General features: G+C 46.8%; 1 protein-coding gene across 2 annotated transcripts in view; it reads right to left on the reverse strand.

Annotated features, from left to right (window-relative positions):
* Window positions 1-12,498, reverse strand: part of FERMT3 (FERM domain containing kindlin 3) — a 77,415-nt gene that overhangs the window by 41,044 nt on the left and 23,873 nt on the right. For both annotated transcript variants that reach the window (XM_069207106.1, XM_069207107.1), the window contains exons 3-6: window positions 5,199-5,432; window positions 3,972-4,097; window positions 3,709-3,880; window positions 231-333 (exon numbers count right to left, since the gene is read on the reverse strand). In XM_069207106.1, the coding sequence (XP_069063207.1) occupies window positions 231-333; window positions 3,709-3,880; window positions 3,972-4,097; window positions 5,199-5,432 (635 nt within the window). The remainder of the gene's footprint in view (window positions 1-230; window positions 334-3,708; window positions 3,881-3,971; window positions 4,098-5,198; window positions 5,433-12,498) is intronic.

Below are 12,498 nucleotides of genomic sequence, written 5' to 3' on the forward strand. Positions count from 1 at the left end.
CCGCTTTCTCACTGCCTGCTTATCCAGGTAACACTGCTACTGTGTACCAATGGAGGGTCACTTCACAAAAGTAACTGAAAGGCCACTTGCAGTACTTATAAATAACTCCCAAACACATAAACCTCTTGAGTTGAGGACTAAGGTGTTAGACTTGTCCATGCCATACTACCCTTTATAGATCAGATCTTGCTGATTCCACCTCCTGTAGACTTAGAGGCATTCAAATTCACCTTGGGCTCCAGGTCAAAGAAGCTGTAGTACTTGAAGCGGAGCCAGAGATTATCATTCTCCTTTATGTCCTGTTGCATCAGGGAGCGAGACGAGTCCAGCCACCTGCAGAGACAGGGGAATGAGGGTCAGGGACAGCCTTTAAGACAGGAGCAAGCAAAAGTCAGTTACAGGCTGTAGGACACAGACATGGGTTGGCAAGTACAAGTAAGTTTGTTGTATCTGCAGGACTGGGAGAAGAATGGGCAAACTTTTAAGACATCTCATCTCACCAGGGGCCGTATTTATACTTTTTGGCGCACAACTGCGCCAACGCAGTTGTGCGTCAAAAAATTTAACGCCGGCTAACGCCATTCCAAAGCACCATGCGGGTGCCTTATTTATGGAATGACGTTAGCCGGCGGAGCTGACCGGTGTGCGTCAAAAAAAATGACCCACACCAGGCAGCGCCGGCTTAGGGGAAAATGGAGCTTGGGCGTCAAAGAATGGGGCAAGTCGGTCTGAGGCAAAAAATCTGCCTCAACCCGAATTGCGCCATTTTTTTTTTACTCCCACCCTCCATTGACATGACTCCTGTCTTAGCAAAGACAGGAGTCATGCCCCCTTGCCCAATGGCCATGGCCAGGGGACTTCTGTCCCCTGGGCATGGTCATTGGGCATAGTGGCATGTAGGGGGGCACAAATCAGGCCCCCCTATGCCACAAAAAAAATAAAATATATATACTTACCTGAACTTACCTTAAGTTCCCTGGGATGGGTCCATCCATCCTTGGGCGTCCTCCTGGGGTGGGCAAGGGTGGCAGGGGGTGTTCCTGGGGGCATGGGAGGGCACCTCTGGGCTCCTTCCGAGCCCACAGGTCCCTTAACGGCTGCCCTGACCAGGCGTTAAGAAATGACACAAAAGCGGCTGGACGTCATTTTTTTGGACCCGCCCACTCCCGGGCGTCATTTTTGCCCGGGAGTATAAATACGGCGCACATGCCTCGGAGTCATTTTTTAGAAGGGAACGCCTACCTTGCATATCATTAACGCAAGGAAGGTGTCCACGCTAAAAAATGACGCAAACTTCAAGATCTTTGGCGCTAGACGGGTCTAACGCAAAAGTATAGATATGGAGTTAGTTTTGCGTCGGATTTGCGTAAAAAAAAACGACGCAAATCCGGCGCAAACAGAGTATAAATATGCCCCCAAGTCTCTTCAAAATAAGTGTGGTGCAGGGGCCGAGAAGCATGAATAGAGTCCCCAAAGTCTCACTCCCTGCACCTGGAGGATTTTAACTCCACTCAAAAGTAGAGAGTCAGAGAATATGTTGTCTGGCAGGTCAGAGCCAAACAATCAAGTCTCTTATTTTTGGGGCTCCATGTTAAAATATTGTTGCCAAAAACATTTTCTTACAAAAACATTAATGCTTAAATATCGCATACCAAATATCTCTCGTTTGGTATACATTTTCTATTATTAACTCCAATGAAGAGCTCTATTTATAAACCATATGCAGAATGCAATATTTTTTTGAGATGTTATTTGGGCAAAGAAATTCTGTTACCATAGCATCTTTTGTGAAAGAAAAGAAGTCAGCACTGTCAAACTAATCTCTCCACACACAAGCCTGTGCATACTTAGCTATGCAGATAAGGGGCGAGTGTGCAGAGGGGTTATTATGTTAGAGTGGTATAACATTAAATATGTGTGTACTACTACCACCTCACAATTTACATCATCCCTAGGTTGACATGAAAATAATTAGGAATGTAAGGCTACATTGTGCATAAGGAAGTAGGATTTTTGTAAATTATTTTTCGTTTACTAATAAGCATCTCAAACAATAATTTTACAGTTCTAAATAATTCTGTTCGCTTTCTCTTTAGGGATGACTTAATTTATTCACAGAGGTATCATACGGATGAAGAAAATTTAGTGCCCGAAATGCATAGTTGGCAATTAGAATTGTGAAAATTTGAGAGATGTGATTTCATGTACCTGAGTGGCTTGATAAATCGAAAGTAATGCAACGCAGCGCAAATCACTGCATTGCGTTACTCTGTCCCAGAGAGGCATTACATTGGTGTTGTTTGGGTGCACAACACCCATAAATTGTGGTGCATTCCCAGATTTACCAAAAGTGGTAGACCTCGGAAGGTGCCAAAACTGCTATGGCTCCCCAGGTGCGGCGAAACAAGGAGAATTATACTTATTTCTCTGTGTGCTGCATTCTGAAAGGGGAAAATGCCTCAGGGGATTGTTTTTTGTGCAGGAAAGTGTCTCTTCCTGCACAAAAGCAATCCTCCTTACAACGCAGGCACCCTTGCTCCATGGTGCAAGGGTCCCTGGGTTGGCACTAGGCAGCCAAAAGGGCACCAGCGCAGGGAAAGGGCAGGAATGTTCCTTATTCTTTTAAATACAGGACTTTCCTACCCTTTTCCTGTCATGCTGCGGTGCATTATTTTCTCATAAATATGCCTCTATGTTTGCAAAACGTTTAATAAAGAGATGTTCTTTAAATTGTATCTACTGTACTCGTATCAGTTATAAGCAGAACATTAATCTGTTCTCATTAACTGTTATGGAGGTGTTTTGTTTGCAGATAAAAGCCAGGGTCTGCGAAATGCTGTTGAAATTACCCACTAGTGGCGATTATCAGTTGAATGGACAAAGCAATCTGTATGCATTGTTGCACTACAGAAGCCTTTCCTGGCAAATACAGAGTTACAGCAAAAACAGGGTGAAGGCTGAAAGAATGTGCCGCCTCCATGAACTTCAGAGGAGTAACAAGCATTGGTAAAGCCAATAGGGTTGGCATTGGCCAGTAGTCTTTTGACTTTGTCAGTGCTTGTTTTGTTGTTGCAAAACTTTATTTTTGGATAAACTACCTGGCCCTCATCAATCTTAGAAAACTTTGGCTACAAGCAAAGCTATTTTGGGACCCAAAACGTATGAACTGCCATATTAGTCTCTGGCATTTAAGGAAACTACTTTGTGTGTTGATGTGCTACTTGTTAAAGGGCAGAATCCCGACATTTACTGTGTAGTTAGTAAATTACTGATACAGGCTTGCCCATTAACCTATGTTGTATGCTGTAGTGGGAGGAAGAAAATGTGAATAACACAATAACAGACCAGTGGATGAAGAGGGCTTGCTGCAAGGCCCTAAAAGTAAATATAATATACATTTAATTTCAGTAAAATCAAAAGGTCTTAGCAAACGCCAGGCCTAAGAAATAAAAAAGTAGAAGGCCACAGATGTTATGGGACTACAAAAACGGAAAAAATGAATATCTTTACCTTTTTCGCAAAGCAAACTTTTCTCCTACTTTTGTTTTCGACAAAACACACTTGTTTATGTTAATTAGTTAATTTCTAAATATTTTGTTTCAAAGAAAAGTATTTGACCAGAGTGCCTTTCAAACATGTTTTTGAGTTATTCACTCACATCTGGACCCCTCCCCAACTTATATTTGGGAACAAGGCTTCTTCTCTCACCTACTGTTGATCTGTGCTTTCTCCAAGAGTGAGCCTGGCCGGTACCTCTTCAGGATGTTTTCAGGGGTCAGGCTGGTCCGACTGATGGACAGGACTCTGTAACATTCCTCAGTTTCAGGGCTGTCGGTAAAAAAGGCCGGCATTCCGTTGTACACCTGCTGTTGCTTTGAACCTGGAAGGCGGCAAACACAACAGGAAAGGTCAGCCAATTACGTAAAACGTTTGCTAGTACCCTTCTCGTATTTTGCAACATGGTCACCCACCTCCAGACAGGACCAGGCCAGTCAAGTCGTGGACCGCCTCTGTTGACGAGTCTTTCTCCTTCTTCTTCTTCTTCTCCTTCTCTTCTGGGGCTCGAAGCAGGGACAGCTCCTCGGGGTGCCTGATATCTGTTAGGTGATTAAGAGGCACTGTTTCTACCTGGATAGTTATATATTATCCCATGCTAGTCAATAAACTATTCCACTTCACAAGATACAACATTCCAAGGTATCTAATATACAAGATATATTACTTCATAACAAAATTACCATCTAATGAAGTGAGAATGCAATGGGATATACTCTTTCTAATCTTTGGATTTTGCATTCTGTGAAATCAGATACTCCCTTCCAACAGCAAGAGATATATCTCTACGCGACAGGTAAGACTATTCAGAGACATGAAAAATAGAATTCTGTTGTATAAGCTACAGCATTCAGTGTTAGTGGATGTAGCATTCCATGAGGTACTGGTCAATTACAGGAGATGTTCTTGAACCGAGATGTGGCATATTGCCATTTATAAAGATAAAAAAAGGATGGACATTTTGGCTCTGAACTTTCAGACTACTTAATCCCTGCCCCTGAAGCTTTGAATGAAGTTAACATCCTTCAGGTGCAGGGAGTATGATGAGTGATGGTTATAAGGCAGAATGTGAGTATGGGGACTTGCTATTTTCCCTCCCCCAGTTTTTTCCTTCCTTCCCTCCCTACCTTCGTCTCTCCCCTGGTTCTCTCCTTCCTTCCCTGTCTTCCTCCCTCCTCTGTTTAATTCTTCTCCTGGTTTTCTCTCTTCCCTTCTCTGGTTCCTTCCTTTCTTTCATTCTTATGAGCAAAAACCTATTACGGAAAGAAGTGTCTTTCAATTCCATTCTATTCCTTGATCCATTTCTTATTCCACCTAGCACCCACCCCGTAAAATGTACAACCCTTCCTCTTTCATGCTCCCATGACATTAAGATATTTCTCCCTGTGTCATGAGAAACACAATAACATGCCTAATGACGCCATGCAATAATCAACACATATCTCCATTTACTTCTGATATTGCCAAGGTAGTGCATGTGTTAAAAGAAGACACAAATTCTCCGTAGTTAGTGGCCAGAGTAATTTGTGTCCTTTCTCACAATGTTGGCTCTGAACATGTGTGTGTGTCCTCAGACTGGACCTGTAGCCTAGCCACATACACAACAAAACCTGTTCTGCCAGAGAAAAACAGTATCTGCTCACTGAGTAACCTGCAGATGCCCATGACACATTGGAAGACAGGGCTGGAGAAGCTGGCCTTCAGCCGCACGGTCTTCATGTTGGGCAAAAACAGGGAGATGGGCTTGTGCTGTGGCATGTAGTGGAGCCTCGCATCGGCCAAGACCCCATATTTGTCCAGAGTCCAGTTTGTCTTGAGAAGCCACATCCTCTTTTGCTCCCACCATAAGGCATGGTCTGACCAGTTCTTGGAAATTTCTGAAAGGAAAAAGTAATAAGGTTACTTTGAGGATTCATCAGTCGACCTCCTTTTTTGTCTGATCACTGGTTAAAAGGGTGGGTCCTTTGAAGGCTGACTACACAATTAGCATTGAAGGAATGTATATCTCCTCTCCCAAAGTTTATCTTAGGAGCTCCCTGCTGGCACTAGAATGCTAGACATACCGAACAGCAAGGCTGCCTCTTTCTGATATCATCTTGTACCTCTTTCTTTCATCACTCTACAGTTCCTATTTCTTTATCTCACTTTTGCAGACCCTTTTTGATTTCTCCTTTCATTCTTCACCACTGTTTTCATATTTCATCAACGTTGGACTGACTATTCCGCCACTCTGGCATTTTCCTATTGGGCTGCAGGCCGAGAAGTTGCTTTCAAAGTAAGATGGGCCAATATGACCTAACTAAGCAACCATGGTAATTATGGACCAAAGTGTGGTTCTGGGTTGAACATTTTTGCCAGAGTTAATTTTGATCTCTTGTCTGGCACTGCTCTCCCTTTCTAATCAATAAGTCAACAGTCAATCAATCAATTATTTATTGGTTTGATTTATGTCGTCATTTGATACACAAAATCATTAAATAAAGGCAGATTAAAAATGTAGAACGCACAAAAGTTTAACTAATTTAAAACAGAACTGAAAACCTTTACACTCAGTCACATAATTTAGTATTTGATGCCCATTACACATCTTGTTTTTTTCTGAATAATGGCAGTAACAAATCCTTTCTGTGTTTATCAGGGGCTTCATAAAATATTATCGCATGTACCAATGACTGAATCAGCCCCAGACACAGGAGACATTAAGAACCGTTGTGTCGTTTGTAACCTCTTTGTAATTCTCTTATTGAGATTTGGTCACACTTTAACTTCAGCATCCAAAACCTTTCAATGGAGAAAGCAGTGAACTTGACTGAGTGTATTTAGGCAACTGCAATATTACAAATAAGAAGGTGCTAATTAACAACCCTTTCTTAAGCCATTTTATGTGATGATTTTCTGCAGCAGTAATTTATTTCCTCCTATTTGGATTCCTTTATCAAGTTAAAGATAAAAGAGGGTTATGGATGCCCGCTTCAACCTTTTGCACTACAATCGACTACTGCCCCCACATTGAATGCTGTAAGAAGATCAATAATAGTCACATAAACAAACATTCATTTTTGCAATGCATATTTTCCCACTAGCAGTTTCAGCAGAGGCTAAATAAACTGTCAAATCACTCATTCTAAAACCAATTTGGGCTTTAGCAAAGATAGCAGCTTTTATATTCCATTCCTCTAGACCAGTGGTTCCCAACCTTTTGACTTCTGTGGATCCCGACTTCATCATTACTGGAACGCGAGGACCCTCACTGAATCATTATTAGAACCTGGGGACCTCCCACTGAGTCATTACTGGAAGCTGTGGACCCTGACCTATACATTATTGATGATATTGAACCACAAAACAATACACAAAACATACAGGATGGGGGCGTGGCCGACAAGATGGCCAATTGGCAGCACTAGAAGAGTGCTCTCGGCCCCGGCTTATTCATCCTGCATGATCCTTCCACCCCGGACCTCCACGGACCTGGCAGAAGGGTCCTGGAGGCCCCGTGGGTAGAGGGGAGGACATAAGGAGCAACAAAAAATGGAGGCAAGTGTCACAATCGAGCCGCGGGGGAGCGCATGGGGAGAGCGCCTGACCCCAAGATGGTGGCTGTGATCGCAAGTGCTATCTGAAAACAGGTTAAAGTCGGCTGAATGAGACAGTGGACCGGCACAGCCTAGGAAGGGGCGACCCTGACGGGGGGTCCTTCACGGTGAGGAGTCAGTTGAAATTTGGTGCCGCACCTGGCCCCCTTGTCCCTCCCTCTGAATAGTGTGCACGGAGCTGGAGGTGGCCCCCCCGCTGGACTAGAGGCCCATCGAGGTGAATGGGGAGCAGCAAGGTGCAGTTTGTTTGCATGTTGAGGTGGGCGCTCAGGCTGCGGGAGTTTGGGTCTAACGGAGCTGCACTGGTCTTACTACGGGAGTTTGGGCCAGTCGCTGGACTAGTTTAGGGGGTGTGCTCCCCTGCAGCGGTGTTCTGAATGAGTGACCCTGGGTCGTCCGGCTCCTGGAGTGCGGGGCTGGCTGGTTCTGAGACGGATACATCGAGCCGAGTATGACGCTTACACTGCTCCTGCTAATACCGGCATCCACCCTGGAGTGGTTCTGTGAGGGTGAGGCAGTTAGAGAGCGAGCGACCGTGGTTGGCGCGGATATGAAGCTCCACTGCTGGCACTGTGCCTGGAAGTGTGGCGCCCGGCATTAGGTGTGTTCATTTGTAGCAGGTGCTCCATCGGGTGTGCGCCATGAACAAAGACAGAGCGAATAAGAGAACGCAGCAAACTCGGATGGACCAATACGCAGCGCAGAGTTCAGGAGCGAGTCTGCATCACCCTGGCCCCCTGTGAGAAGGGAGCGGAGCCCACCGGGGCGCAAATCCTGGCTGCTATTGAGTCGTCTAGTCATGCAATGCAAACTCAGATTGCGGCCATAGCGGTCGATGTCAACCTACTGAGAGCCGATTTGAGAGTAGTGGCGGAATGATTGGTTGGCACTGAGCATCAAGTGACATGCATGTAGTCTGGTATGGACATGCTGAAGGCCTCGGTGGCCATCCTTGAAGCTAAAACACGCAAACTGGAAGCACGGGTCGAGGATGTGGAGGGTAGGGCGAGATGGTGTAACCTCCATATAGTGGGCTTCCCGAAGGTGTGGAGGGGGCAAATATTGAGGCCTTCGTAGAAGACTGGATCCGCAAAACGTTGCCTGATACCCCCTTGTCGGCTGTATTTGTGGTGGAGCGTGCACACAGGGCCCTAGCAGCGGCGCCACAGCTGGGAGCCCCTCCACAAACTATTATAGCCAAGGTCCTTAACTATAGAGACCGCAACGTGATTTTACAGGATGTGCACAAACATGGAGATCCTACATCTGAGAATCACACCATCCGCTTTTTTCCTGACTACACTAGGGCGGTGCAGCTCCAAAGACAATCATATGCTGGTGTTAAATGTAAGCTAAAAGAACTGGACCATACTTATATGTTGCTGTATCCAGCCAAGCTGAAGGTTCTCCACCTGGGCCACTCACACTTCTTTCAGTCTCCTGAAGCAGCGTGGGACTGGTTGGAGCAGAATGATGGGACTGGAACGCCGGACTCCCTGCATGGAGAGAGTAGCGGGAGACCCCGAGGGACAGGACAAGTGCATACTGCAGCCCGCAGAAGTACCAGGCGCCATTGCGCCGGCCGAGGAAGCCGAGTGATTGTTCGCTCGGACGGTACCCTGAGTCTTGAACGTAGGAGACAGGAGTGAGAGGAAGCTAAACTGTTGGTACAAACTGTCACGTCAGAGGTGTCCTCGCGCTCCTGGTCCCCCTGTGTCACGGGCAGACTGTCTCCAGTAGTAGGAAATGAGGACACCTGAGTGATTCCTTGGACCTTCCATTGTGGTTGGAGTCAAGTACTTTGGTTCTGGATTGATGCTTGGGGTCTTCACTCTGTTGGCTCTCCTCTCTCTCTCTCTCTCTCTGACCCTCTCTTTCTCTTATTTACTGCTGCCTTTTGGTGCTGGGGGGCCGGGGGCCGGGTTGACGATTAGACTGGGGGCTGTGGCGGAATGGTAGGCCTGTGCTACCCCCCCTGTTGTTGGCTAACTTTGTGTGCGGGCCGGACGATTGGCATGTGGTGGGAGTGTTGGAGCGCAGTCTGGACCTGAATCTGGCTATCGAGTGGGAACAGCGATTGCTCCCCACTTCTGGTCTATAGAAGAGATAGCGGGGTACACACACAATGGGGCAGACACTAGTTGTGGGAGGTGTTTACCCAGGGAAGGATTGGAGAAATTTATGCGGGTTCTAGTTGGAGTTGGAGTTCTGTATTTGACACTGTGAGCACTGTGGGCATTCTTCTGTTTAGGAGGCATTGACTTATCTGGTTGTGCATGCACCAGGCCTGGGGACTGTGCTGGGGGGGGGGGGGGGCTCCGTGTCGGTGGGGAGGGGACAGACGGGAGCTGTAGAGGGGCATGTGGATTGGAACAGAATATAGTGGGTACCCTGACATGCATAGTTACATGGAATGTTAGAGGATTGAATTCCTTTGTGAAGTGCTACAGAGTACATACATATCTTAGACAGCTTGGAGTACATATTGCTCTCCTACAGGAGACTCATTTGGTAGAGAAGGAAGCGCAAAAAGTGCAGCAAAAGTGGAGGGGCAGCTTTATTCGGCGACCTATTCATCCTACGCTAGGGGGGGGTTCTATTTGGGTTGCCCCAGGGACTCCCTTTGCATTAAGAAGTCTAAAAGCAGATGTACAAGGCCGATACAGATTTTTACACGGCGCACTATCAATCAATCAATCAAATAAATTTCTTAAGCGCACTACTCACCCAGTAGGGTCTCAAGGCGCTGGGGGGAGGTAGGGGGAGAGGGTTACTGCTCAAAAAGCCATGTTTTGAGGTGCTTTCTGAAGGTTAAGAGGTCCTGGGTCTTGCGTAGGTTGGTGGAGAGGGAGTTCCAGGTTTTGGCGGCGAGGTGGGAGAAGGATCTGCCGCTGCAGGTAGTGCGTTGGATGCGGGGGACTATAGTGAGGGCGAGGTCAGGGGAGCGGAGATGTTGAGTTGGTATGTGGAAGTTGATTCATTCGTTGAGGTTGGCCGGTCCAGTGTCGTGAAGGGCTTTGTGAGCGTGGACAAGGATTTTGAAAATTATCCTTTTGTTGATGGGCAGCCAGTGTAGGGATCTGAGGTAGGTGGAGATGTGTTCGTGTTGAGGGAGGTTGAAGATGAGACGTGTGGCTGCGTTCTGGATTCGCTGGAGTTTTCTCTGAAGCTTGGCTGTGGTCCCTGCGTAGAGGGCGTTGCCGTAGTCCAGTCTGCTGCTTATGAGGGCGTGAGTGATTGTTCTTCTTGTTTCTAGAGGAATCCATTTGAAAGTCTTGCGTAGCATGCAAAGGGTGTTGAAGCAAGAGGACGATATGGCATTGATTTGCTGAGTCATGGAGAGAGATGAGTCCAGTATGATGCCAAGGTTGCGTGCGTGGGTGGTGGGTGTTGGGGGGGGGGTCCGAGGGTGGTGGGCCACCAAGAGTTGTTACATGCTGTCCAGTTGGGACCGAAGATGATGATCTCTGTTTTGTCTGAGTTGAATTTGGGGAGGCTTGCTGTCATCCAGTTGGTGATGTCGAGGAGTCCGGCGTGCAGGTTATTCTTTGCGGTAGCTGGATTCCTAGTGAGGGAGATGATGAGCTGGGTGTCGTCAGCGTATGAAATGATGGTGAGGCCGTGGGGGCAGAGGATTTTGGCGAGGGGAGCCAAGTAGATGTTGAAAAGGGTGGGGCTGAGGGAGGTCCTTGGGGGACCCCACAGATGATCTTGGTGGCTGTAGACCAGAAAGGAGGAAGGCAAACTCTTTGGGTTCTTTCAGAGAGGAAGGAGGTGAGCCAGTCCAGGGCTTTGATGGATAGCCGAGAGCTCTGTCTTTTGAATATTTATGCCCCTAACACTGATGATGCGGGGTTCTATCATCAGCTCCAGCATGAATTAATATCTTACACTGGGATGCCCACCCTGTGGGCTGGTGACTTTAATTGCGTCCTAGACGGAGCACTAGATAGGGACCCGCCGAAGATGAATACTAAGACGCATATGACTGCCAAACTGCGGAGCATTATGAGGAATCTACACTTTGTAGATGTGTGGAGAGAAATGTACCCCACATCTAAAATATTTTCGTGTTACAGCCGCCTGGATAGATTTCTTCTTGCCAATGATGGCTCACTAGACGTCCGCCGAGTTGTTTACCAGGTCCTTTTGGAATGTGAAACGCACATACCCAAGCCTGTGATCTCCCTGTGGCGGTTGCGTCAAGACTTACTAGGCGATCCTGAATATAAAAAAGATCTTCAGGGTGTGCTGAATGGATATTTTAGTACAAATTTGGGTATGGCTATGACTCGAGGCATAGAATCGGAGGCACTGAAAGTAGTTATCAGAGGGAAAAGCCTTAGTAAAACATATGGTATCAGGAAACACCTGGACCAGGAGCTCACGCAGCAAGAGGAAGTATTGGCAGCCATGCAGCGCCAAGTAGATAATGGCAACGCTTCGGAGTAGGATTGCCTTGAGATGCGAGGTAGAATTGTGGACCTCTGGAATAGACTGGATAATTATGTGTGCCGGAATTATAGGCAGCGGCTATTTTGGGAGGGGGACCGCTCGGGCATATGTTGGCTTGGCTCCTCTGGCGGGAGCGTCCCATCCCCATCATCCAGATGCTGCGCGGTTTTACTGGGGAAAAGATTTTAGGACAGTTACGGGTGAATTTGCACCTGTGAGAGCACTTGCAGGATATTTATGCCTCACCTTGGAGTGTGGGTGTGTCCCGGGTACAGGAGTACTTGGATGGTCTCCGGATGCCTCACCTTACGGAGGCCCAGGTGGAGGAATTGTAGGGGGAGGTGTCATTGGAAGACCTAGTGGAGGCGTTGGGAGGTATGGCGTCCGGGAAAGCACCTGGTCCAGACGGGCTGCCAGTCAACTTTTACCGAACCGATTCCGCTGCGATTCTTCCACGTTTGTTGGAAATACTTCATGAGGCACGAAGTGAGGGTCTTCTGCCAGAGCGTATGAACACCAAATAAGAGCTGCTGGTTCATTTGTCTGATTAGCAGTTCACTACACTGCTCCATATTTACAAACTGGGCCCAACGCATCAGTGATACATTATACCTGCACCAGGTATAATGTATGCAGGGTAGGCATTTACACATAAAAAAAATCAGGTATCGACCAGTGGTCGATAGAACAGTTTGCAGAACCTAGCCCACTGCAGACTGGTTCAGTTGTTGTGCGTTTATTTTACTTCCTGGCTCGGACACATATATTTTCGCTTAGCTTAGGCCTGCGATCTGTGCCTTTTTACTCAGATAATATGCTTTATTTTCATTTATTCATTTTAGAATAGCTTGCTTTTAAATGGGGATGTTTTATTTTTCCTAACCAGCTGCTA

The sequence above is a fragment of the Pleurodeles waltl genome, chromosome 9 (genome assembly GCF_031143425.1).
Source record: "Pleurodeles waltl isolate 20211129_DDA chromosome 9, aPleWal1.hap1.20221129, whole genome shotgun sequence".
NCBI lineage: Eukaryota > Metazoa > Chordata > Amphibia > Caudata > Salamandridae > Pleurodeles > Pleurodeles waltl.